We start from the raw sequence: 27012 nt of genomic DNA on the forward strand, positions 1-27012 counted from the left end.
AGGGGGGGACCCTCTCAGTTAAATCCCTGCCCCCACATGTCCTCAACCCGTGGCCCGAACTCTCAGGTGAGCCCCAGGGTCCAAGTAGAGAGGGTTCGGGGAGGGTGGCGGCTTCCCTGGGGCCTCACAGGGACATCATTTCACCTGCCCAGGTAAAGCTATTTCAGCATCCTTGGAGCTTAAACTCTAGTGCTTCCTGATTAGACCTCTGATCTGATTTCTTTGGGGAACTTAAAGGGAAATTTTGAGTGAAAAACGAGGACACGCCATAGGAAAATGGGAAAAATAAAGACTTTGATGTGGGAAGTTTGGATCCTCAGAATCCTCATTTGTTGAAGGAGATGAAAAACTTGACACAAATATATGGAGTTGCCACAAATATATGACACAAATATATGTATTTGGAGCATATTTATTATTAAAAAATTTTCTTAATCTGAAATTTAAATTGTACTGAGTACCTTGTATTTTTTATTGGCTAAATCTGTCAACCCTATATAAAATCTTAGTAATTCTTCAAAAAATGATTATCATATTTGCTAAAAATATACATATTCTCTTAATTTCAGTCAATCAGTTCCCCCTAAACAAAAGAAATGACGCTGCTTTGTTTTTTAAAGGACGTTTTAAAGAATGAGAACCTACTGGAGAATTTTAGTAAATTCACACACTGACCACTAGAGGGAGCCAAATTGATAAAGAACCAGAAATGACAGCCTATCACCTGGGCTGATGAGCCTTAACGCAGGGATTCAAAATGAGCCCTATGTGAGAATCAATCACGTTTCTGAAAGATATGTTTGCTTTACTTCCTTAAAATAACATAACTAACACATTCAGTGTTGAGGTTCCCAGGCTAGGGGTGGAATCGGAGCTGTAGCCGCTGGCCTTACGCCAGAGCCACAGCAACGCGGGATCCGAGCCGCGTCTGCGACCTACACACCACAGCTCACGGCAACGCCGGATCCCCAACCCACTGAGCGAGGCCAGGGATCAAACCCGCAACCTCATGGTTCCCAGTCGGATTTATTAACCACTGAGCCACGACGGGAACTCCTCTTACATTTTTCAAATGATCATCAGGGTTAAAAATTATGTTCTTGTAATAATCCACAAGCCAGCCCGATTTGCCCCTGGAAATATAAAGCATCTGTCTCTTTGCAAGTCTGTGATCTTAAAAATTCTCAAAAGCGGAGTTCCCGCTCAGCAGAAATGAATCTGACTAGCATCCATGAGGACGAAGTTTCAATCCCTGGCCTCGCTTAGTGGGTTAAGGATCCTGTGTTGCTATGGCTGTGGTGTAGGCCAGCGGCTACAGCTCTGATTTGACCCCTAGCCTGAGAACCTCCATACGCTGAGGGTATGGCCCTAAAAAGATCCCCCCTCCAAATTTCTCAAAAGCAATGGCTAGACTGCAAAAACATAACATTTTCTCTTTACCTTCCTTCCTTAAGAAGCACCACCCTGCCTGAGACAAATGGATACTGCTAACAGAACTGGGAGAAGTCATATATGTGGAGGTACAAGGAGAAAAGTGTGGCGCCTATTTTAAAAAATATTTTCCTTTATGACGATTCAGCACGATCATAGACCCAGCTTTATCAAACACTTTCTTACCTCCGACGTGCAGCTGGTGATTATTCAGATCCAGGCAAACGGAAAGAGTTCCTAACCTGTGTAAGAGGCAAGAAGCTTTGTGTTCTATTACAAGTTAATCACTAAAGGGCTGTTGCCCGTAAGCTTAAATTATAATCATGGCCCATCTCTGGGAACCCTGCCTCCCAAAGTAATGAGCATGAAGCTAAAATACCCTTGTTCAGCTCCCAGGAAACATCCTGACCAGGTCCACCTGTGAGTGGCTGCGGGAAGGAAGACATTAACACATCCCTTCCAGAGGTCGATGGGAACCAGGAAGTGGCTGACGTTGCGCCCTCCCCTTTTAGTATAAAAGAAGGCTGAATGCTAACTCAGGCAAGCTGGTTCTTTGGGACACGAGTCCACCGTCTTTTTGGTCTGCTGGCTTTCTGAATAAAGTCACTATTCCTCGCCCCAACATGTCATCTCTTGGCTTATTGGTCTGTCGTGCAGTGAGCGGTGCGAGCTCGGAGTCATGTACATTCTCAAGTAGGATGTACAAACGTTGCTATTGTTTGGAGGTCATCAATGACGGCCACTCAACCTTCCACGAACATAAGAACAAATTAATACTTGCTCTTCCTCAGTTTCTGAAGTAAGTACCATAGAAGAGTCTAAGTGGCAAAAGAATTGTTCTAAAAGAATTTTTCAAATGATTGCCCACTGTTAAAAATTTCAGTGCTATAATAATGAAAGAACTATATGGCACGTGGTGATCCTGTCACTTGCCAGATGGCTGGTTAATGTCATGACAACCAGTGGGAGAGGTGACGGGCGAGGCCGGTGGTCTTGCTAGTAAGCCAGGGTTGTAACAGTTATGTCTGGGGAGTTATTAAGTGTTGCAAAAGGTTGAATAGCATTTTTTAATTATATAGTAAACATCTGTGGAAACAAAGGAAGACCAATAAAATGAGAAAAGCCGGGAGTTTCTGTTGCGGCTCAGTGGTTAAGAACCTGACATAGTGTCCATGAGGATGTGGGTTCGACCCCTGGCCTTTCTAGGTAGGTTAAGTATCTGGGCGTTGCCACCAGCTGTGTTGTAGGTGGCGGATGTGGCTCGGATCCAGTGCTGCCGTGGCTGTGGCGTAGGTTGACTCGACCCATGGCCTGGGAACTTCCCTGTGCTGCAGGTGTGCTCATTAAAAGAAAAAAAAATCAATAAATGCGAAAAGCAAAAGCCATTATTCTGAGTTTGCCATAGTAAGGGAGCCAGCCACTGTCTCTTGTGCTTTGTTTTGTTTTGTTTTGTTTTGTCCTTTTGCCTTTTCTAGGGCCGCTCTCATAGCATATGGATGTTTCCAGGCTAGGAGTCAAATTGGAGCTGTAGCCGCTGGCCTACACCCAGCCACAGCAACGTGGGATCCAAGCCACATCTGCGACCTACACCACAGATTACGGCAACGCCAGATCCTTAACCCACTGAGTGAGGCCAGGGATAGAACCCGCAACCTCATGGTTCCTAGTCGGATTCGTTTTTGCTGCGCCACGACGGGAACTCCTGTCTCTCGTGTTTTGGTGGAAACTCAAAGGTGGGCAGAGGCGTGGTAAAGCTTTACAAGGCACAGAACAGGAAGGACGGCTTCAGGTGTGCCCGACTGGAGGCGGGGGCAGGGGGGCAGCTGGGGGTGGATGAATAGAAGCGGGCGTCCCGTGTGGTCGGTTAGGGGGCAGATGTGGCCTCCTCTGGTTGGTCCTAAGCTGGAAACAAGGACAAACATTAGGGAAGGCTGTCAGCTGTTAATCACGTCCTGGCCACTGGGGCCAGTTGTTACAGAAGTTGCTATTAAGCTTCCTGGATGTGGTGAGGGTCCGTGACCTTGCTTCCTGTAAGTCTGATTTACAGCAGGCCGGCTTCCTGGGCTGGTACCCGGGGCTAAGGGGTTGGTCTCCTGGGCAGGTGGCTGCAGGTTGTGGGGCAGAGCTCTGTGGTTTGGACGGTCTGGCCATGGTCTGCGCACATTCGTTAATATTCCATAACAGAAAGGGAAACTAGGCAGATGCCCCCCAAATATTGATGGGTTTAAAAATTAAACATGTTAATCATTACGCTCTTTTAGAATTAAGGTATTTAAATATCAGGTATATTCTTCATCCAAATAGGTCAGATTGCAGACATTCTGGGGCAATCATTTATTTTACGAAAGCCTGTGTCCGACGGTTCTGCGCATCATTACATGGGCTGCAAAGCAGCGTTTCCTCTTATTCACTGAGCTCTGGAACAGAAGCTGCAGCCCTTGGCCCTGGCATCAAGAATAGGCCTGGAGAGTTCCCGTTGTGGCGCAGTGGTTAACGAATCCGACTAGGAACCATGAGGTTGCGGGTTCGGTCCCTGCCCTGGCTCAGTGGGTTAACGATCCGGCGTTGCCGTGAGCTGTGGTGTAGGTTGCAGACGCGGCTCGGATCCCGCGTTGCTGTGGCTCTGGCGTAGGCCGGTGGCTACAGCTCTGATTCAACCCCTAGCCTGGGAACCTCCATATGCCGCAGGAGCGGCCCAAGAAATAGCAACAACAACAACAACACAACAAAAGACAAAAGACAAAAAAAAGAAAAAAAAAAAGAATAGGCCTGGGAGTTCCTGCCGTGCCACAGCACGATCTGCCATGTCTCTGCAGCACTGGGACACAGGTTCACTTCTCTAGACTGGGACAGTGGGTTAAGGATCCCGCAACCTCATGGTTCCTAGTCGGATTTGTTAACAACTGAGCCACGACGGAAACTCCTCTAAATCTTTTTAAAGTTTTTTTTTTTTTTTTTTTTTTTTTTTTTTTTGTCTTTTTTTTTGCTATTTCTTTGGGCTGCTTCCGCGGCATACGGAGGTTCCCAGGCTAGGGGTCCAATTGGAGCTGTAGCCGCTGGCCTATGCCAGAGCCACAGCAACGCGGGATCCAAGCCGCGTCTGCAACCTACACCACAGCTCACGGCAACGCCGGATCCTTAACCCACTGAGCAAGGGCAGGGACCGAACCCGCAACTTCATGGTTCCTAGTCGGATTCATTAACCACTGGGCCACAACGGGAACTCCCTAAAGTTTGTTTTTAACTGTGGTAAAATACGTAAAATGCAAAATGGACCATTTTCACCATTTTTAGGTGGACTGTTGAGTGAAGTACATCCACCTTGTGGCGTAATCACCTCCAGAACGGTTTTCATCTTGCAGAACTGAAATTCTGTACCCACTAAACACCACCTCCCCATGTTTCCTTCTCTGCAGCCCCTGTCTCTCTGAATTTGAGTTCCCAGCTGCTCCATATAAGTGGAATCTATAGCATTTGTTTTTTGGTGCCTGGCTTATTTCACTTGGCATAACGTCCTCGAGGTTCATTCATGTTCAGAATTTCTTTGCTTCCTTTTCTTTTCTTTCTTTCTTTTTTTTTTTTTTTGAGTTCCCTGGTGCCTCAGTGGGTTAAGGATCTAGGGTTGTCATGGCTATGGCTCTGGTTACAGCTGTGGCGATCCCTGGCCTGGGAACTTCTGCAGACTGTGAGTGCAGCCAAAAAAAATTTTTTTTGTTCTTCCTTCTTTTTTTCCCAACCTTCCCTCACCTGCCCCTCCCCTGAAAACAAATTAAGAAGGATACAATCTGGGAGTAACCAACTCCCAACACTTTCTTGTTTCTCACACTCCACTCATTTTGGCATTTGGAAACTGGAAGCCGCCTTTCCGTCATCTGTAAAATGGGATCATAGCATATAGGTGCACGTGCCCACGGATCCAGCTGTCGTCCCGCCCGGCGCAGAGGGGGGCTGTCCCCTGAGCCACTTTTCCCTTCCCCATCTCTTCCGTTCCCTTCGCTCCTCTTTTGACCTCCTTGGGAGCTGGGAGATGGCAGGGCGGGGGTGAGGGGTGGGCCATGACGGGTACAGGTCGTGGCCTGGGTGGAAATGACCTCAGGAAGGAAACTCACTCTGTCCAGGACAACGTGGGGACTCTGGGGGAAAATACTTCCTTTTTTTTAAAGCTGCACTAGTGGCATATAGAGCATCCCAGGCTAGGGGCCGAATTGGAGCTTCGGCCGCTGGCCTCTGCCACAGCCACAGCAACGCAGGATCTGAGCCACATCTGGGACCTACACCACAGCTCACGGCAATGCCCGATCCTTAACTCGCTGAACAAGGCCAGGGATCGAACCTGTGTCCTCACGGATACCAGTCAGCCTCATTTCCGCTGAGCCACACCGGGAACTCTGACAACACTTCCTTTTTAAGGCTGAATACTACTCCACTGTAGGTATACACCAGACTTTGTTTACCCACCAAGAGTCGACAGACCCTCCAGCTGTTCCCACCTTTTGGCTATGGTGAACTGTGCTGCTGTGAACAGGAGCACACAAAATCTCATTGAGACCATGCTTTAAATTCTTTTGGGTATATACCCAGAAGTGGGATTGCTGGATCATATGATAATTCTATTTTTATTTTGGGGGGAACCACCCAGAGCAGCTGTGCCAGTTTATCTTCCCACCAGCACCAGCAGTGGACAAGGTCGTTTCTGACTCCTCAGTTTGATCTCCTGGTGTGCTGGTCTGGAGCAGCTTGGAAGCTGTGCATTAGAAGGGACCAATGGGAGTTCTCTTTGTGGCTCAGTGGTTAACGAACTCGACTAGGATCCATGAGGATACGAGTTCGATCCCTGGCTTTGGTCAGTGGGTTAAGGATCTGGCGTTGCCATGAGCTGTGGTGTAGTTTGCAGATGTGGCTTGGATCTGGCATTACTATGACTGTGGTGTAGGTCGGTAGCTGTAGCTCCAATTCGACCCCTAGCCTGGGAACCTCCATATGCTGTAGGTGTGGCCCTAAAAAGCCAAAAAAAAAAAGGGGGACCAATGGGTGAAATAATGGCACAAAGTGTCATCTGGTGATCTAATGCTGAGTAAAGCAAAACTAGTACCAAATTATTACAATGTTCAATTATGCCTTCTCTTCATGATGCTCTGGAAGGCGATGAAAAAGCTAAATTGATTTCCACATTATAAAGAGGCAGGCATCTCTATATTTTTATTTAAAAAAAATCCAATTTTTTAAAATTAATGTTTTTTAATTCAATGAATTTAAAAAATCCATTGATAATTACATAAATATTGAAGTTTTTGTTATGGTTTTGAAAACTAAGAGTTCCAGGAAAAATGGTGAAACTTTTCAAAGGGCTGGTCTTTAGGGAGGTCATTTTCATCTATCCAGGAAGGTCACTGCTATGGCCTGGAGCCCCCCCGTACAGGAGCCGTCCCTGTGATGCTGCATTAGCGAGACATCACTGCTTCCATGTATAATGATCATACGGAGGCCTTTCCAGATATAAACCACGATGTAACAAGGACACGTACTAAGCCAAAATAATATTTTCAGCTAATGGTGTTTGTGTGGTTGTGAAATGTTTATTGATTAAGAGGGAATCCCTTGAGCTCGGAAAACAACTGTGGAGGTGAATATTTAGTAGATCCTCGAGGGCAGAGGGAAAGTCAGAGTCTGCAGGATACCGTAGGACTCCTGACCTTGCATCTTTTCTCATCTCATCTTTTTTTTTTTTTTTTCCTTTTTTCAGGCCATGCTCTTGGCATATGGAAGTTCCCAGGCTAGGGGTTGAATCGGGGCTGTAGCCGCCAGCCTACACCACAGCCACAGCAGTGCCTGATCCGAGCTGCATCTGTGGCCTACGCCACAGCTCACAGCAACACTGGATCCTTAACCCACTGAGCGAGGCCAGGAATTGAACCCACATCCTCATGAATACTAGTCAGGTTCTTAACCCCCTAAGCCACAGGGGAACTCCTCATCTTTCTTAACTGACATTTACAAACTGAACCATTGGAGAATGACAGGCCTCTTGTATCCTTGCTATTGGGGGGAGGCATATATCGAACTGTCTTACATACAGAGCACTAGGGATATGAAAGAAACGGGGAGGCGACAAGTGGCCTGAGCAGGGTCATGACCTAGTTATGACACACAAGGGCTGTTGTTACAGGGTGTGGGCTGCACGGTGAGGAATGGGGGGAGCCGGGGGAGGGGTGCCCTTTATCCTGGGCAAGAGCCACTGCAGCCACGCCAAGAGCTGGTGGGCTGGCAGGCTTGTCCAGAGGTGCGGGGAGAAGCATGGTTGTGCCCGGGGCATGAGCCAGGCCCAGGGAACAGGGGTGGGGGGTGACCTGGGAGTCGGGAGAGATGCTTGTCACAAAGCTTGGTTGGGGTTCACCAACAGAGACAGAAGCCCGCGAGGCAGCAAGGGTACCCACCGTGATCTGAAGAGAGGGCACTGAAGCTGAGAAGAAACAAGCCATCGACAGCTGAAACAAACAAGCCTTGGCAGAGTCCGAGGGTGCGTGGGGACATCCACACGCAGCTTGAACGGGAAAAGGCCACCGAGGCTCGGTTTGCTCCATGTCCTGGTTCCTTGGTAAAGTCAGGTGTGCTGTCGTCCCAGGTTCACAGGGAGGAAACTGGGCGGTGATTCCAAGCGCCCTTCAGTCACGTCAACATCGGGAGCTGAGCTGGGACCGGAGCTCCCTGCCCTGGAGCTTTCCGCTACCAGGTGAGGCCAGGTCCTGTGATCTTCCAGGGCTAAACATCTCCTTGCAAGAAAAAGCTTTTGTTTCTAAGCGCGTGACGGCTTGATGGGCAGTGGGCTGCGGAGACGGCGGTGTGGCTTGTGCAGACCTATCTGGGGAGAACCACAGGACTGGCTTGGGAACTGGTCTGAATCTGAGGTGACTGGGTTTTTAGAGTCTTTTCTAGAGATACGAGGTGTGGTGCCTGGCACTGAGACTTGTATTCAGTAGTACAGATTCTATCCTGACCATTGAGCCTGTGCTGGGCTAATTATTTTTGTCTAAAATGAAGTTATTCATCTGCTTTCTAGGCAGTGAAGCAAGAGCTTTTGCATGTAGGTTTGAACCCTCAGTGGAGATTTCAGGAAGTCACTACATGTAAGGCTACTGACATTATTTATGTCATTTGAAGCTTTCTGAACATTAGCTTGATTGATAGACAATGAATCTTGGTCACATCTTGTTTTTCAACTGGAAGTGCCCTTATCTGGCAGTTGTATCTCGAGTTACTGCTAATTGGTTACAAACAAGAGCCCAGGCACTGCTATGCCGTATTCTAGAATGTTCTGCAAACAAGTGCAGTCTTGGATTTATAGTATCAACGAACACTGAGGTGGAAGAGGCCCCTCTTCTTGCAACTGACCTCTTACTGTGGGGAGTTCGTGTAAAGAAAATAACCTTGGACTTTATGAAAGACCCTCTGGGGTCTAAGGTAAAGGATGGAATGAAGCCATGACTAATCAGGAACCACTAGGCATGTTTCTTAAAAAATGGTGGGTGGGTCATCAGAGCACAACATTCTGAGCTGTTTGCTGGCCGTGGGCATTCTTGGGCTTCCCTTGAGAACTACTGAGTGAAATAGTCTTTGGGAGAAAATTTGGGAGCCTGAATATGAAATAACTCCAGGTGGTCCTGCGCGTGCTGAGTTTGAGAACCCTGCATTTGAGGTGGGACGCAGACTTCGGCACGGGTCGGCTCCCCGATACCCCCTCGTATGGACTCTCCACCATCCCCACAACTCCTTGATGAAACACATTTAACTTTCTCACACTTCCCGAAGAGACAGATTTTGTATGTTCAAACTGTTCCTTTCAGTCAATGAACATACATCTGGGTGGAGTTCCCGTCGTGGCTCAGTGGTAACGAATCCCACTAGGATCCATGAGGACGTGGGTTCGATCCCTGGCCTTGCTCAGTGGGTTAAGGATCCAGCGTTGCTGTGAGCTGTGGAAGAAAATACATCTGGGAGAATTAGGGGTTCTCACCACGTGCACATCTAACACCTGACTGATACCGGGGAAGTTCCACTTAGCAGTTGTGTTTCTCAGACTCGGGTATTTAACGGAACCCTTTAAAAAAAAAAAAGGTCAACCTCAGAGTTGTGACTTAAGGTTTTCTTTGACAACGTTACGTATAGGAGCGGATATCATATTTGATGTAAACTATGAGGATAAACCTCATTGATACCTGAAGTCAAAGCAAGATGTGCAAATGAAATAAAACTATAAAACTGACAAAAATTCAAAGTGGCACCGTTGACCTGAGACAGATGGTGTTGTTTGCTGAAACTAAATTGTACCTGTTAGGTTTACAGCAGAAGGATGTAGCTTCACGTCCAGTTCTATTTTTGATGAAATTAATTGTGGACAGTCTTCGTTTGCTAAATCATACTAATTAGACTTCATACATAACCAAACTTTCCCTACCAGCAGTCCACCAGTGCCACTGGCAATGAGGTTTCCCAGGAAATCTCAGAAGATCCCCAGTCTTCTAGATTAGGAGCTTTTATTTTCTTTTTTGGGGATAAAGAACCATATATTAAATCTTTAGGTTTCGTAAGCTAAGAGGAAAACCGAGGCTATTATGTAGATACTTATATAATAAGAAAATGTCTTGTCAGACAAATAGGCACTGCTGAATACTAAACTAATCATGAGCAAATGATCTGATTGAGACTTAATTGCTTGAGGCACTCGTAGAATATATGTTTGTAAAATATATGTAATGTATATACATATATTATTCAATACATGTCCTTTCCTTGATATTTGCCTTTCAGCGTGTTACAGTGTGGATTAATCACTTCGATTGGAGGTTTAATGTAAACTCCGAGACGACACAATTAGAGGGATTTGGAAATATGGGACTTTGCATGTCCATCGAGAGCCAAAAAAACTCGGGTGTAACTGTAGGCTGAGCTCAGAAGATGCATTCTCTGCACATCTGTGGGGAATGGAGAGGTTATTTCTCATTTCAGGTTTTGACAGCATAGGAAATGAATATAGCAACTTGATATTACTTGTGATTCAAACAACCTTAGTCATTGGAGTTCCCGTTGTGGCTCAGTGGTTAACAAATCTGACTAACATCCATGAGGATGCAGGTTCAATTCCTGGACTCACCCAGTGGGTTAAGGATCTGGCATTGCCATGAGCTGTGGTGTAGGTTACAGACGTGGCTCAGATCCCGAGTTGCTGTGGCTGTGGTACAGGCTGGCGGCTACTGCTCCAACTCGACCCCTAGCCTGGGAACCTCCATATGCCCCCGGTGCAGCCCTCAAAGACAAAAAACAAACAAACAAACAAAAAACAACTTTAGTTGTTATCAACATGACTTCGTTGCAGTATAAATTCTGCATAAACTCAATTTTGCCTTATAATTTTAGGCTCAACTCATGAAGAAACATTTTCAAGTCCGCAACCCGAGCTGATTTCCAAGGTCATTCAGAGTTTATAACAGTGGTTGAGGAAAAGTCCTCATTCAGAAAAATTTCATCTTGACCCCGAACTGAAAAAAAAAATCTCAATATAATTTTACCATTGCTAAACCACTGGACTGCTGTGTGGAAGGGCAAGCAAGGGTTTGCTTCTTTTTGGAACAAAACGTCACACAACTGAAAATTATTAACTCTGTGACAGTGGAAGGCCAGTACTGACACTGAGTTTTAAAAGGCGCGGTAGTCAAATGTTTTCCTCAGAAGTACCTGCCGATGAATCACACAATGAGTGCAAGGAAGTCTTTATAAACACCTCACATTCTTAGAAACTTTGTGCAGGCGTTCCTCTGTACCCGCAGGGGACTGGTTCCAGGATACCTCCCTCCTCCACCTCCAGATACCAAAATCCAAGGATGCTCAAGTCTCTCGTATCAGATTGTGTAGGGAATTCCCTGGGGGCCTAGTGGCTAAGGGTCTGGCATTGTCACTGTTGTGGCTCCAGTTTGATCCCTAGCTTGGGAACATCCGCATGCTGAAGGTGCAGCCAAAAAAAAAAAAAAAATTGCATTGTCTTGGCAGTGGGCCCCTCTCATAAAACCACCTCCCACCTCCCCCATCAACTGCTCATTTTCAAAAAAAGCCAGTAATTCCAACCTGAAAAGTTAAGAAAATTAGATGAGATGGTGGACATAAGTGCTTTGAAAAAAATTAAAATTAAAAAAATTAAAAAATTAAATTGTGTAGTCCTTGCCTATAACCTCATATATCCTCCCGTATACTTTAACTCATCTCTGGATTACTTGTAATACCTACTGCGATGTAAAAATCTATGTCGATAGTTATAACTACAATATAAATGCTATGTAAACAGTTCCAGTGCATGGCAAAGTCAAGTTTTGTTTTTGGCAATTTTCTGGAGGTTTTTTTTTTTCAGGTATTTCCCATCTGTAGTTGGTGGAATCTGTGGATGCAGAACCTGTGGGTGTGTAGGACCGACTATAGATTTACCCGACAGAGCCTTTCTCTTTTCCGCCTGCATTTTTATCACCATCACACAATCTGCACATCTTCACAGAGCCTCTTCAGGTTGTACTGACTTAGTGTTTTCTCAACTTTGAAAATATTCTCTGGTGCTCCCGTCGTGGCTCAGTGGTTAACGAATCCAACTCAGAACCATGAGGTTGCGGGTTCGGTCCCTGGCCTTGCTCAGTGGGTTAAGGATCTTGCATTGCCGTGAGTTGTGGTGTAGGTTGCAGACGCGGCTCGGATCCTGCGTTGCTGTGGCTGTGGCTACAGCTCTGATTCAACCCCTAGCCTGGGAACTTCCATGTGCAGCGGGGGCGGCCCTGGAAAAAAGGCAAAAAGACAAAAACAAACAAACAAACAAACATTTTTAAAAAGGTCATGTTTTGGCGATGCACCTGGCACTCAAACTGCCTTCGCATCAGCGCCGCACCCCTGCGCTGTGCAGCGGGCGGAGGTGGGGTGTGAGGCAGAAGAGTGCCACGTACAGTCTCTGCCACGACCGCTCCGCTCTGTCCCTGCACACACGGGAGCCCACGAGCGTGGCCGCACCCCAGTGAGGCGTCGTCCTCGGACACTGAAAAGAACCTCATAATTTCCACATTGTGAAATGCTACCCTTTTGATTTCTTTTCCAACCATTTTGAAATTGAGAAACAGTTCCAGGCTCCGGGACACAAAACCCGGCGGTGGGTGGGACGTGGCCCGCTGCTGCCCTGGACCTAAAACGAGGCCTTTGTTTCCGATGATGACTGTAACTTCTGCTCCCAGGGCAGGGTTGTATTTTCAGCCCAATTCCTCAAAGCAGAAAAAAAAAATGTGGTCTCCCCTCAAAGGAATTTCAAGCGTAAGCGAGCAGCCACCTTTTCTGAAGGGACTGGTGTCGAGAATCACTGGCTCTGCCCCTTCCTGGACCCTCCTCCACGCAGGTCCCAGAAAAGAGGCCAGAGGTCGAGGGCACAGCCCCCACGTGGGAACCCAGGACCCCCCCTCTCGTCCTTCATCACCTCTATGGCTGTCCTCTGCTGCTCTGGCCCCCTCTCCCCTGCACCCCTCACCCTCCTGGCATCAAGTGACCGGATCTTCCTATCATGACTGCACATCTGAACAAACGCCTGCTCACTCCAGAGTCTCAGCAAGACAGGACTTCAGGGAGAAGAGGATCTTGAGTCACGGGTTCCAGTCTGGGTCCAAGCACAGGGCGCATTCTACACCTAAGAGCCCACCCCTACATCTCGAAGCCCGCTCCCGCCATGGCCCGGGTCCACACAGCCTGGCCCAGGCAGGACCTTCTTATCCATCACTCCTGCTGCTCCCCTCCCCTCTTGGAGGTGTCACAGTGTGTCAGGTCTAGGACCCATACCGGGGACCAGGTGGAGAAAGCATGCAGTTGGCAAACCCTAAGACGAGGCTTTTACCCTAAGACGAAGCACGGCCTGGGCATGAGGGTTTCCCAGGGCGCTCTGGAAGAGGGTCAGGGCCCGAGCCCAACCTGAGCTCCATCAGATGTCTTCCAGGGTTCAGTGTTGCTGCCTGCTCATCATTGCTTGGCAGGGCCGGCCACCAGGACACATGGCCTGCCTAGAATCCTAAGGCCTAATTGAAGGATCTTTGGGGTCCCTGAATTACCCTAACATGTAACAGTCACATTGAAAAATCTTGAGGACTCCTGCAAGACTTGGTGGGTTAGTGAAATAGCATCACACCTGAACCTTCATAGGAGGTCAGCAAGAGCCCATTACAAACCCAGGATTTTTTTTTTCTTTTTAGGGCTGCACCTGCAGCATATGGAAGTTCCCAGGCTGGGGTCGAATCAGAGCTGTAGCTGCCGGCCTACACCACAGCCACAGCAATGCAGGATCTGAGCCAAGTCTGGGACTTACACCACAGCTCGTGGTAACACTGGATCGTTGACCCATTGAGCGAGGCCAGGGATTGGACCCGCATCCTCCTGGATGCTAGTCAGGTTCGTTTACCGCTGAGCTGCGAAGGACACTCCACAAGCCCATGATTTTGAGATCAGTACTGGGACCGAGGCGTCTGAAAGTCTGGACCGTCCTGGGCTGCTCTGCCTTGGACTCGCTCCCAGGTACCCTGGGGATGCACTGCAGGGCTCAGGGGCGTCTCTGCATGTCTTTTCTGGGAAGCGGTCTCGAGTGCCTTGACCCGAGCACGACTTGAGGAAATCGGAAGAAACGGAGCGTTCTGAAGGGCTGGATTGATGTGAAGAGAGGAGGGGGGAAGGAGGCAGAGGAACGGTGGCGGGGGGGAGGTCTGGAACAGAAGGACAGTAAGAGGTGAGCCAGACCTCATTAAAAACGCATTTTACATAAAGTGTATGGGAGAGAAGACTTGTCCGCCTGCCTTTAAGGACACCAATGATAAGCTTGAGAACCATCCAGAGTAAAAGTCTTAACACTTAAAGGACTAGGAATATATGGAGAATATTAGTAGATTGGAGCTATATGTCAATGAAGGTAAAAGCATCAAGAAATACGATGGAAAATATCACGAGAAAAAGAATGTATAGACATATAGATGTGTATACAACTGGGTCACTCTACTGTACAGCAGAAATTGACAGAACATTGTAAATCAACCATTATACAACAATTAAAAAACAAACAAACAGGGAGTTCCCATCGTGGCTCGGCAGTAATGAACCCAACTAGTAACCATGAGAATGAGGGTTTGATTCCTGGCCTCGCTCAGTGGGTTAAGGATCTGGTGTTGCTGTGGCTGTGGTGTAGGCCGGCAGCTGCAGCTCCGATTAGATCCCTAGCCTGGGAGCCTCCATATGTCATAGATGCAGCCCTAAAAAGGCAAAAAAAAAAAAAAAAAAAAAAAATCTAAATGACATAAGCCATTCTTGGGTAGTTACAGAGAGGATGAGAGAAGAGGCTCTATACTGTCTCCAGATAGTTAGATTCTTTCTTTTCTTTCCCTCCCTTCCTTCTGTCCTTTCTTTCTGTCTCTCTCTCTCTTTCCTTCCTCCCTCTCTTCCTTTCTTGTCTTTTTAGGGCTGCCAAAGGCATACAGGGAGGTTCCCAAGCTAGGGGGTCGAATCGGAGCTGTTGCTGCCAGCCTACACCACAGCCACAGCCATAGCCACGCCAGATCTGAGCTGCGTCTGTGACCTACACCACAGCTCATGGCAATGCCGGATCCTTAACCCACCGAGCGGGGCCAGGGATCGAACCTGCAACCTCATGGATGCTAGTCAGGTTCATTCCCTGAGCCACGACGGCACTGGTGTTTCAATCTTCTAGCCGTCCTTAATTACTTGTGGGAATTTACACTCTGATAGGATCTCTTTACTTCATAGAAATAAATCTCTTATGGTGGAATTTTAGGTGTATCCACACACAGTAAAAGTATCTATTTATAGGCAGCACGCTCTGCATTCTTCACATTTTACCACCAAGTGACTGCAATCACTTGACATGTTCTAAACGTGTGCTTTCAACAGTTTATCCTACTGGACTAAGAGTTGCTCTAGGGTGGGAACTGTATCTTATCCATTTCTGTGTCCCCAAGGTGCCCGGCTCGGTACTTCCGAGAAATGGTCTGTCCATAAATGCATCACTTATGTTGGTCAAGGTCAAGTTGCTCTCAGACTGAATACAACCCCCGCCGTAGCAGTCACAGGGTAGCCGGCTTAGCATCACTATGGGGGCCTAATCTGGAGAGGAGGGGTCACTGGAAAATAAGAGCACTGGTGACACAGCAAAAGGTCATGGTTATTCCACAGCTGCCTGACAAATGTCCATGTGACTGATGCAGGAAACTGGCTCCAAGTGATACTCAAAGAGCAGATATACTCTGAGCAGATATTTGGCCCGAGCTTCTAGCCATTTTCCTTCTCTCTCTTTCTTTTTATTTTTGTCTTTTCAGGGCTGCAGCCACGGCATATGGAGGTTCCCAGGCTAGGGGTCTAATGGGAGCTGTAGCTGCCAGCCTACACCACAGCCACGCGGGATCTGAGCCCCCTCTGCGACCTACACCACAGCTCACAGCACCACCAGATACTTAACCCACTGAGCGAGGCCTGGGATCAAAACATTCTCATGGATGCTAGTTGGGTTTGTTAGAGCCGAGCCACTATGGGAACTCAGGTTCTTTCTGAATAATGCTTCTCCTCAACCTTGCTGCCTTTGGTCAAGAGGGCTGGGCCCCACAGACATATTAAGGCTCCCTTCTCTTCCCCTTGTCCAAAGCTAGTCCTCAGCAGTCACTGATTCCCTCCAAAAAGAGGAAAGGCGACAAGCCGGACTCACGAAAGAGCCTCTTTGCCGCTCAACACTTGCAGATTTCTTCTCCCTTTATCTGCATCTGCTTTCCACTCTCCTGTTCAGATACCTGGAGGTGGGTCTCCACCCCTGGGCCCTTTCTCGTAGTCTGACCTTACACAGGTTTCACCATCAGAATTAGTATCTTTATTTGAAAAATGGGGATAACAGCCTAGACTTGAATGTAAAAAAAAAAAAAAAAAAAAAAAAAAAAAATCACTTAGTACCTCGTAGGTGTTCAATAAATGACACCTTTCATTGTCATCCTGGCATTACATGGTTTCTGCAGCCTTTCTTTCCTAAAGTGTCCCTGCGCGTCAAGCAGGAGGCATCTCTGCCGGGAGGGTTTTGAAGTGTGTATGTGTGTGTGTGTGTGTGTGTCTTTTGGCAGGGGTGGGGAAGGGTGGGGGTTGACACCCTACTATATTACTGGCAAGGCTTTCACATTTATCTTCCCTCTCCAGGCCTGCTGACTGTAAGTCACACTCCTGAATAAGCCCAACAGGTGCATTCCTAAGGGGACGATGGCAGGAACTGGGGCGGGGGGGGGGAGTATGGAGAAGTCCCTGCAGACCAGCAGTCAGGCCATCCTTTGGCAAGTCTGTGACTAACCTGCCCCTGTCATGTGGGCCTCCACCTCCAGATGCTTCTTCTCAGTTGACACTGCTGTCCTGTTCTGCCAACGACCTGTCAGCACAAGAAGCTTGCAGTCATGCTGTCTCCTAAATGCCATTCTCCTGTCTCCTCTTAAGCCCTTCAAACCATATCCTTAGTATAACTGTTATGATTAAGTAAAAATTTAATGTGCCTGCGTGTACAGGCTGCACACATACGGCTGAGTGGCTGGATGCTTCCTTTCACACAGCACCCAAGTCACAAGACAGCAATCACAACAGACAGGACGGTAACCCCTACCAGGGTCCAGCCGTCTTACCCACACTGTCGTCCTGAAAATGGAAATCTACACTGACTTAGTCACAGCCCAGACTTTCCTGGGAAGCAAAGGGGTCAGAACTGCCTTAAGAAGGAGCACTATTTCATCTTGTTCCTACCGAGCCGCCTCTGGGGCCATAGTTCTTGAGTGCTTTCTTTCCTCATCTTCTCAGCACCAGCACTTTGCTGCCATTTATGTTCCAAGGGGGCCCTTGGACTCTTGAATCAAGAGAAACTGCCAAGAGGCCAGATGAGCATTTCAGACCAGGCTTTATCAGGGGCTTGCACTGCAGCACAAGGGAGCGAGACCCAGGTGACCTCACCCACTTCACTGGTCCTTAGGTGGGGTGATGGGGGGGGGTGTGGAGCTGCAGGACAGGCAGAGACATGCTTAGGCTGTCCCCCTTGGTTGTGCCATCTGCAGGGATCATGTGTAGATCTCTGCTTTCTGCGCTGGCACCTCCAAAAGGGCTTGCTCACTACCGCCACCTAAAAGGCAACACAGTGGTCAGCACTGCCCCTGCTGCACAGGCCTGAGGTTGTGCTTAATCACTTTGGGGCTGATTTATGGCCTTCAGCATCCTGTTGCTTAAGGAAGCTTCACATCTTGGTCTGTTACAGCTGCCAGCTTCCTGTTGTTCAAGGAGGCGTTGCCCAGGTGCCAGCGTCCTGCTTGATGACCCGAGGCCCCAGCCCATCTCATTCCCCCCTGAGGCAGTCTACACCCCTTATTCCTAAGGGTCAAGGGGCCAAAGGTCTCTTCTGCATCTACTTCCTGCTGAACAGGGGCTGCAGACCCTAGCCTACCCGGGAGGCGCAGAAGTCCCGCACTGAGCGATCCAAGCACCTAGAGGGACTTGGGTCACCTTCAATGGGATGGGCTGAAATCCTGGGGCCACCAGGAGCCTCACTTGGAACTGCTGAAGGCTGAAAGACACAAACCTAACTGAAAGATTAAACAGGCAGGATCTAAATTGTAACAAAAGAACTGTGGCCACTAGAGGGCGCAGGAGAGGCAGGAACCAAGTAACACCAGGGCTGAAACCTTTCACCCAGCCCCACAGTGGGCGGTGGGGTTGCTAATTCCATGTAACCATTTAGTTTGTTCATAAATTTCCTGAGTATCTAGTTCAATTTTCTTCGAGCTGTTGACGTCTGTACAGCAAGTTTTGTTAACTTGCACAGACACCCCCTTCTTCAGCCAGAAGATAATTCAGGGTTAAGATAAATCGGGGTCAACTACGACACCGGTGAAGATGAAAACCAGGGACTCCTGGAGCCCCCTTAAGGCATCACTAGTTTTTGAGGCCAGACTGTCTATGGCCCGTGTGAGGTTTCTTAAGGTTGTTTCGTGATAGTCAAAACCCTCCCAGGGTGGCGAGTCCCAGGGCCGCCCCAACCCCTGCCAGGATTAGTCCGAGGGGCCAATTATGTCTGTTTTGAGAGGTGGCATTGTGTTCGGTGGCACCTAGTCCTTTCGGGACCAGTCGCCCCAGGGTGCATTCTCCCCGGAAGTGGACGTTGTCTAAGCAGGGATAGGCGGCAGCCTGGAGAGGCCAGGAGAAGGAGGAATTCGGGTTCCCTTCAAAGGGGAGTCGGTTGTGCGCTGGACCACAGAGGAACAGATATCCAGCGGGGGTGCAGGCCTGGCGGGGTGAGGTGGAGTTGAACCAGCGACGTAAAAGGGAACCCCAGTTAGGTTTAGTACTGCACCCGGGGGACAGGGGCCCTCCGTCTAGCGGGCCCCTGTCTAGTTCTGAGTTTTCCTCTATCCCCTCGTCGTCACTGAAGGCAGATGGGGTCTGATAGGTGAGCCTCCAGGATGGGGCTGCGGTTCCCTTCCAGTGCGTACACGAGGTGTTGGGCTGGGTGCCCGGGGAGAGGAGAGACGGGTCCACACACCAGTGCGTCTGGTTAGGGGTGCACGAGGAGCTTGAAGTGGAAAATGACATCGGATAAACGGAGAGGGCGCTTCCCGCATCAGCAAGGCAGGTGTCTGTCTGGCAGGGGCAGCAGGGCTTTCCTGGCGCCGTGCAGAGAAGGGGCCGCTTGACCTGGAGACCGGTTTGGTTCCAAGGGTCTGTAAGCTCTATACACCCCATGTGGTCACGATCTTGGAGCTGCCCCATCAGCAGCGGTGCGCTCCTCACGGGTTCAGAGGTCAGGGTGAGGTCCACGTCCTCATTTACAGGCACAAACTGGAGCAGAGGAACCCCCTCTTGCGGGTGGTGGTGACAGATCCAACAGTGAGAGAGGTTATTTCCTGAGGCCAAAATGCTGGAAAAGTTGCCGGGCGAGTTTTCCCTCCAGGTCTCCCTTTCCTGGTCATTTTCTCCCCAAGCCCTCCGTAGGAGAAGGGCCAGGAGAAGGGTCCACCTCTTCCACCCCATCGCTGGGGCTGGTCTTCTCGATCCAGGAAGGGCAGAGGAGTGGCTGCTCCGCGGGGATGATGGCGCAAGCCGGCAAGAGGCAAGCGCACAAACCCCAAATCAGCAGGGGGAGGCGAGGCCACCACGGCACTTTTTACTGATCTGCAGTGGTTCCTTGTCTTTTGAGTAAGCAGCTCAGGTGTATTCTTCTGTTGTGGCCTGTGGGGTTTTTGGAGCAAGAGTTTTAATCTAGATCAACGTACCCAACTAGGTGTCCCTTGTGGTTTAATGGCAGTGGGGGCGGCTCAAATTACGCTAGAGAGGCCTTTCCATTTTGGTAATAGTTGATCTTCAGGGGCTCCCTCCTTCCAAGTTTTAGGAAGAACTTGGTCCGAGGTTAATTCATGGAGGGGCTGCCCCTTCTGCTGTCCCGCTGGTGGCATGGTCCAAGATCGCCTTTGACCTTGTCCCAGGTTAAGGACACATGGTAGACGCTGGTTTATTCCTCATGGCAGTGGTAGGGAAGGGCCTCCCATAGGTCCTCTCAAGTGGGCTAAGCTTCAGGTGACTCTTGGGGGTGACTTGAACCCTAAGTAGCAGGTTGGTCCAGGGCTCATAAGTCTCTTGGCAAAGCTTTGCTAAGGTTTTCTTTAAAGTATGGTTCACTTTTCCCCTCCCTTTTCTGAAGATCGGGGGTGCCAAGAGGTGTGTAGTTTAGAGCTAATTCCAGGGTGGCCTTTGCTATGAAGGAGGCACTGTTACTACTCTGGATGGATCTCAGACACCCAAACCAAGGAATCATGTCCTTTAAAAGGGACTTAAAAGACTTTGGTGGCCTTTTCAGATCGAGTGGGGAAGGCTTCGACCCATCCTGGAAAGTATCTATGGACACAAGAAGATATTTGTATCCCGATCCCTGGTCATTTGGGTGAAGTCTAATGGTCAGTCTTCCCCCAGGCATGTCCCTCAGGGCTCAACGGGCCTGAACAATGAAGGCGGGATTGGATGGGGTTGCAGATTATGACACACATACACCACTGGCAAGAGTCACTCATTTCACTGTTCCTTTAAGCCCCCTTTTCTGCAAAGGTCCTTTGTACCAAGTCCCAGAGTGCATCCCTATGAGTGGGTGGCAACATGGAAACCCTTAACGAGCTCCCATTGTTGGGCCCCAGAGATAAGAACCTTGTCATCCTTTATATCCCTGCCTATGCTTCCTGACAGCCCCATACTCAGCCTTCTCTTGCCCCCATGGGGAATGCCGAGGAAGGCCAGGGAGTTCAGGGCGGGGGGGTGGTGGCAAGTCACCAGGGCCATGATTTGGTCAGGCTCTTGTGATTGAAGTGTCTCTTTTGCAGCTTGATCAGCTTTGCTATTTCCTTGGCTTATGAAGGACCTGTCCATCTAATGGCAGTTTATTACAGGGAATTACTGCCACAAGCAGCTGCACTGCTTCTAAAAGAGCCAAGATTAAATCTTTATGTTTTATGAGAGAATTTCTAGCAGTTAACATTCCTCTCTCTCTCCAAATGGCAGCAGGAGCATGTAGCACATGGAATCCACATTTAGAATGAGTAAAAATATTTTTCTGGGCTGAAGTCTCGAGTGGTCGGGCCTTGGCGTCTATGATTTCCTTTCAGCTAACTAGAGCATCCTGCCATTCCGGTTCTCATCTCCATGAAGCGCCTACTGTCAGTGAACCATTTGGCCTCGGGGTTGCCAAGGGGTTCATCTAGAAGATCGGATCTAAGTCTGTTCTGTTGTCTCTGTACAATGATGCAATAATCTCCACTGTCAGTAGCTGGGAGAAGAGTTGCTGGGTTTAAGGCTTGGCTCACCTTTAAACTAATATTGAGGGTATCCAATAGGAGAGCCTGAAACTTTGCTAACCCTCCTCCGAGGAACCAATGGTGTCCTTTGGCTTCTCACACAGTCTGGACCTGATGAAGCGTTAATACATCTAGGGGTTGTCTCAACGTAAACTCAGAAGCCTCACTGGCCAGTAGGGCCATGGCTGCTACCACCTGTGGGCAGCTGGGCCACCCCAGGGCCAGTTGTTTTGAAATGTAAGCCACTGGCCTTTGATTTGGTCCCACCTTTTTATTTTTTTGGCCACACCTACAGCATATGGAAGCTCCAGTGCCAGGGATCAAATCTGAGCCGCAACTGGGACCCATGCCATAGCTGTGGCAACGGCAGATCTTAACCCCCCATGCCACATCAGCAACTCCTGATTCCATCTTTTGGGTCAGGACTCCCAGTGCCCACATTAACCTCCCATGGGCGGGGGTGAAGGGTTTGTTTAAATTTGGAAGCCCTGGAGTTCCCGCTATGGCACAACAGGATTGGCGGTGTCTTGGAAGCGCTGGGATGCAGGTTGGATCCCCGGCCTGGCACAGTGGGTTAAGGATCTGGTGTTGCCACAGCTGCAGCTCAGATCTGATCTCCGGCCCGGAACTCCATATGCTGCAGGAGTGGAAAAAAAAAAAAAAAAATTGGAAGCCCTAGTGCTGTGCCCTATTCAAATCAGTCTTCAGAGGCTCCAAGGCCCACTGCTGGTCCCTACTCCATTGGAAGGGCTCCCTTTCTTCTCCCTTTAGAGCTTCAACTAGGGGTTTGATTGTAAGGCCATAATTTGGGAGCCAGATATGGCAAAACCCAGCCATTCCGAGAAAGCCTCAAGTTGTCTTTTTGTGGTTGGGGATGGTATTAACTGATGTTTTCTTTCTTTCTTTTTTTGTCTTTTTAGGGCCACACCTGCTGTATATGGAGGTTCCCAGGCTAGGGGTCAAATCAGAGCTACAGCTGCCGGCCTGCACCACAGCTCATGGCAATGCTGAGTGAGGCCAGGGATCAAACTCACAACCTCATGGTTCCTAGTCGGATTCGTTTCTGCTGCGCCACAACAGGAACTCCTAATTGCTGTTTTCTGATCTATGGCCAGGCCTCACGCAACGGGGCTCAACAAATCCTAAATACTGAACCTGCTGCTGTGAAATCTGAGTCTTTGTTGCGAAGACTTTATAAATTTAGGGCCTTAACAGCATTCTGATCTGAATCTTGCTTTGTCTCACTACTTATTAATAGGTCACCAACATACGTTAACCAAGTTTCATTTTTCAGCCTCAGTTCCTTCAGTTCTTTTGCTAACACAATTCCAAAGACATGGGGACCGTCCCCAGAGCCCCGTGGAAGCACTGCCCAAGTCTACCTGAGCAGCCTGCAGAGTGACCAGATCCTTCCATTCAAAGGCAAGAAGGTACTGAGCGTCCGATGCAGGGGGAAATGGGGGGTATGGGAAAATGCACCCTTGAAGTCCGACACAGAGAAATGTTGAGTGCCCCCTGGCATCTGGGTGAGTAGGGTGGGGTTGGCACCATTGGGTGAATGGAGATGCCTTCCATACTCACTGTTCCTATGTCTCACACCAAATGGTGTGCTCATTAGGCTTTTGGTCAGGGAGAATCTGAGCGTTATAAAAGGACTGGCAGGCCAAATGGGCCGGTGTTTTAGGAATTTGGTGAGCAGTGTTTGGATGCCCCCTCTCAAGGCCTCAGGCTTTAAAGGCTATTGCCTCTGGATTCCAGGCTATTTCCCTCCAGGCTTTAACTTTTATCTCCACTGGGGCCACAGGCTTCGCCTTTCCTGGTACTGATATATCCCAAACCACAGGACCCACTGGTTTCCTACTTTCTTGGGGGATATTTTCATGACCAATATCTGGGAACTACTAATAGATGCATCTTCTATTCTGATTTTCTGCCTTCTTGGAATCACTCTGTGCTAAAAATATACTAGCTCTCAGTTTACTTAACACATCTCTTCTGAGGAGGGGGACAGCCATGTCAGCATATACAAAAAAGGAACGAGTAAAGATTAGACCTGACCTCGCCAGTAAGGCAGGGGTGTAAATCGTCTTATCTTTGGCTGCTCATCAACCCCCATTACCCTACAGACATAGGTGGAGAGGGGGCCAGCAGGATCTCACAAGGACATTCCAACAAATGGCAATAATACAGTCCAGAGCATGGAGCTTTTTAAAAGATGGACTAATAAATGTATGAACATTACTAAGGGACGGAGAGGGAGCACAGGTTAAAAAAAAGGTTTACAGGAGCTCTCTTTGTGGCTCAGTGGTTAACGAATCTGACTAGTATCCATGAGGACCTGGGGCGGATCCCTCCCTCAGTGGGTTAAGGATCCCGCGCTGCCCTAAGCTGTGGAGTACAGCTACAGATCTGATTAGACCCCTAGCCTGGGAAACATCCATATGCTGCAGGTGCGGCCCTTAAAAAAAAAAAAAAAAAAAAGCAATGGAAAAAAAAAGGTTACACTCGTTCAGATTTCGACAAAATAATGTTTACATGGCCTTTAGCAAGATGTACACATATCGCTGATGCTCGAGCGCTGATGCTTGCCCTTACTTTTCTTCCCAGTTGGTACCTGCCTCCGTAAATAACACTTTGAGTTTCTGGATCTCAGTTTCCTCATATAGACCATGGGTTGCGCCTGGTTTCTCCCGTACAGAGCATTCTGTCCCCGCGTCTCCCCTCAGGACGCCTTCCCTGCCACTTGGAATGGGGAGAAGGGTTGTTCCTGCCGCCTTATTCTGCCCCCGGGACAGGCGAGGGTGCAGCGTTGCAGAGGAGGTGGCGGGGACTACCCCTCAAAGTCCCCATACGCACGGCCCGGGGCGTGGGCAGGTGACAGGAGAGCAGGCGCTACCTGGCGGACCCGACAGTAACCCGCGGGGAGCGCGGCGCCTCCCGGGCCCGAGGTGCATTCCGGGCGGACGGCCGGCGGCTCAGGACGGGGTAGAGCGCCTATCCTACCCAGCTGCCTCTCGGCGCGCGAAAGAGAAGCGAAAAAAGCCCCGCCCCTCAGCCCGGAGCAGCCCCGCAGCCCCCGCCTCGCGGCTGGAGCGCCGCACGCACCTCTTGTCCCAGCGCGGGGTCCTCGCGACGCCGCCGCGCTGCCCGCGCCTGTGAGAAGCCACCCGCTCCTCCGCGGCGCATCCGCTTCCAGGGCAGCGGGCGGGGCGGGGCCGGGTGGGCGGGGCGCGGTCGAGCCGGGTGGGCGGGGCGCGGAGGGCGCGGAGGGCGGGGTCGGTAGGGCGGGCCCAGCGTCCCCGCAGCCGCCCACGCCCGGGCTCCCGGCCGCGCCTCCGTGTCGGCCGCGTCCTCGCCGCCCACGGCCGCCCGCGTTCCCGCCGCCGGCGTCCACTCCGCGTCCCGCGTCCACCCCGCGTCCCGAGCGGCCGCGCCCCTTGAACCGGAACCGCTTGCGGCCGCCGGCGGCGAGCCGGGCCGATCGGGAAGCGGAGGCGGCTGCGCGGCGCCCGCCATGGCGGCGGCGGGGTGAGCCGGGCCGGGCGGCCGCAGTCGCGCGGGCGCGGGCGCTCCTCCGCCGCGGACAGGCCGCCGGGCCGGGCGAGGGGAGCCGGGCCGCCCATGGCGAGGCCGCGCCGCCGCCGCCGCTGCTGACCCGGGGCCGCGCCGGGGCCCGGGCGCCCGCCATGGGGAACACCGCCTCGTGCTGCGTGTCGTCCAGCCCCAAGCTCCGCAGGAATGCCCACTCGCGGCTGGAGTCCTGCCGGCCCGACGCCGACCTGAGCCGCGAGGACACGGGCTGCAACCTGCAGCACATCAGCGATCGGGAGAACATCGACGGTAAGGCGGGCGGGAGGGCGGGGGTCTCTCGGATTCCTCCGGCGCCCCGCGCCGCCGGACCGCGCGCCCCACACCCCGCGCCCCGCCCGGCGGCCGTTGCTCTCGGCCGGTCCCCGCGAGCGGGCCGGGGTCTTCGCCCCGGAGGGCCGGCCGGGGCGGGGTCCAGGCCGGGCTCTGGACGTCTGTCCGGCAGAGCCAGCCGCCTGCCAAGTTGCGCGCCGAAGGGTGAGCCGCCCCGTCCTCCGAAAGGCGAAGGGGATGGGGACCCTGGCCACGGCCGAGGAATGAGTTCCCAGTTTGGAATCGCAGTCGCTACCTGCGGCCGGAGAACTGGGTGCCTGGGTCAGCTCTCCGGAAACTCGCAAATTGATCCCACTTGCTGGCCTCAGACCCCATTTCCATAAAAGCTAATCCCCCCAAAATACCAACAACAATAAGGAATTAAAAAAAATTTTTTTTTTGCGGGGGCGGGGCGCGGTGTGGGATTGCAGTCAAATAGCTTCACCTGAATGCTATTAAAATTTCTTTACGGGATCATCACAGCAGTTTGCTGACAGTTTTGGATTAAGTCGCTTCTTTTTTGCCTGGGGCTGAATTACAGAGTCTTGTGAATTTCTGATTGATTTGAATGACTTTTGGTTGGGACTAGGGTTTGTAAAGGACTGATCACTACACGTGGTAATGGTGGTTTATTTTATTGGTCTTAACAGTGCCTTTATTAGCACTATTTTGTCAATCAGCTACGTGGCTTAATATCTGTAGATGGGTAGTTTATGCGTCTTATAATTTATGTAATTTTCAACTTAAAAATTTTAAAATTGGAAATATATTTTTATGACAGCTTGACTTTTTTTTAAGCACGAAGTCTTTTCACAATTGGTGTGGTTGAAGTAATCTGGAAAATTTTCTTGTGTGAATGAATTGGCACAACTGTCATAATTCATTCTTGTTACTTTTAGGATGGCGCATTCCCTTTAGTTTGCAAAGCCAAATTTAAACTACCAAGGGAAGAATTTTCTCTTTGTTTGGTCTTATTTAATTTCTTCTAATTTCCTCTTTTTCGAACACAGCAGCTTTACTACATGGGTACCATATGTAGAAGAGGCTAATACAAGATCTGGTTTATAATGGGCACTTAGGAAATTAGGGTGCAGTATGACAGTCTAGTGGTGTTATTTTAGACTTTCATTGTATTAACCTGCTCTTTAGCTGTCTGTGAACCATTTAAAAGCATCTAGACCAATATTAAGGCCATTCTGTCTTGATCATTGCTCTGGCCCCAAGCACCTGAAAGAATTATCTTACATATTGTAAAGACCGCGTAAGTATTGTATTTTAAAGGAGTGAATGAAGGAATGACTTTGTTATAGAAAATCATTACCTAGTCCCGTAAAATGTTGAAACATTGGAAATAATTTCTCTTTTATGTTGTGCCCTAATTAATATTGGGTAGAGGCTTTGTCTTTAAAATAACGGATTAAAATAATACAGAAGGAAGACTCACGTTTCTTAGACCCGGGCTGCATACCATTCTTGTTACAGTAAGGAAACAAGAAAATGAAAGTAATTGCAAAGAGCTATTTGGTGATAAGGCTTAGAAGGATTTTGCCAGAAAAAAATAGAATAGTGTTGTGTGTTCTTTCACTTGAAAGAAATCTAGGTTTTGGTCATCATTTGTTTTTGAGAAAATATTTGAAGACCACCAACCCTTTGTTTTGGAGGTTCAGGATAGTTTGAAAGATGATTGAGCAGATGAAGAGGTTTTCTAAACTGGGCTGTAGTGTCTTCTCACACCTGAACCCAGCTGGTACGATGAGGCGAGTTTAAACCCAGAAAT

At 49.5% G+C, this 27012-nt stretch overlaps 2 protein-coding genes and 1 long non-coding RNA gene across 8 annotated transcripts in view; 1 reads left to right on the forward strand and 2 right to left on the reverse strand.

Annotated features, from left to right (window-relative positions):
* Nucleotides 1–398: 398 nt before the first annotated feature.
* Nucleotides 399–8290, reverse strand: LOC146399568 (uncharacterized). Its single transcript, XR_014818086.1, has 6 exons — nt 7866–8290; nt 5214–5303; nt 4076–4275; nt 2772–2965; nt 1409–2704; nt 399–856 (listed from the first exon to the last, which is right to left on the reverse strand). It is a non-coding gene; the product is annotated as an uncharacterized LOC146399568 (long non-coding RNA).
* An 8038-nt stretch (nt 8291–16328) lies between these two features.
* On the reverse strand, nt 16329–24500 carry LOC102164731 (endogenous retrovirus group V member 1 Env polyprotein). Its single transcript, XM_005668194.4, has 2 exons — nt 24441–24500; nt 16329–19725 (listed from the first exon to the last, which is right to left on the reverse strand). The coding sequence occupies exon 2, from the start codon at nt 19525–19527 to the stop codon at nt 18496–18498; it is 1032 nt and encodes a 343-aa protein (XP_005668251.3). The 5' UTR covers nt 19528–19725; nt 24441–24500; the 3' UTR covers nt 16329–18495.
* Nucleotides 24501–24609: 109 nt separating this feature from the next.
* The window catches only part of CCNY (cyclin Y), a 128683-nt gene continuing 126280 nt past the window's right edge, over nt 24610–27012 (forward strand). Inside the window, exons 1-2 of one of the 6 annotated variants that reach the window (XM_084978812.1) lie at nt 24610–24837; nt 24965–25175. In XM_084978812.1, the coding sequence (XP_084834938.1) occupies nt 25022–25175 (154 nt within the window). In that variant the 5' untranslated portion in view covers nt 24610–24837; nt 24965–25021. Of the gene's footprint in view, nt 25176–25230; nt 25401–27012 lie in introns of those variants that run through there. The other 5 variants (XM_084978815.1, XM_021064007.2, XM_084978814.1 and 2 more) reach the window with 5 other exon arrangements.

Source organism: Sus scrofa, chromosome 10 (assembly GCF_054392235.1).
Source record: "Sus scrofa isolate SSC_HxYL_T2T_F1_AM1 chromosome 10, Sscrofa_HxYL_maternal_Yorkshire_Landrace_v2.0, whole genome shotgun sequence".
NCBI classification, from domain to species: Eukaryota; Metazoa; Chordata; class Mammalia; order Artiodactyla; family Suidae; genus Sus; species Sus scrofa.

Coding starts and splice junctions, on each gene's coding strand:
- LOC102164731 (XM_005668194.4), bottom strand. CDS start 19,527: ATGGGGTGGAAGAGGTGGACCCTTCTCCTGGCCCTTCTCCTACGGAGG.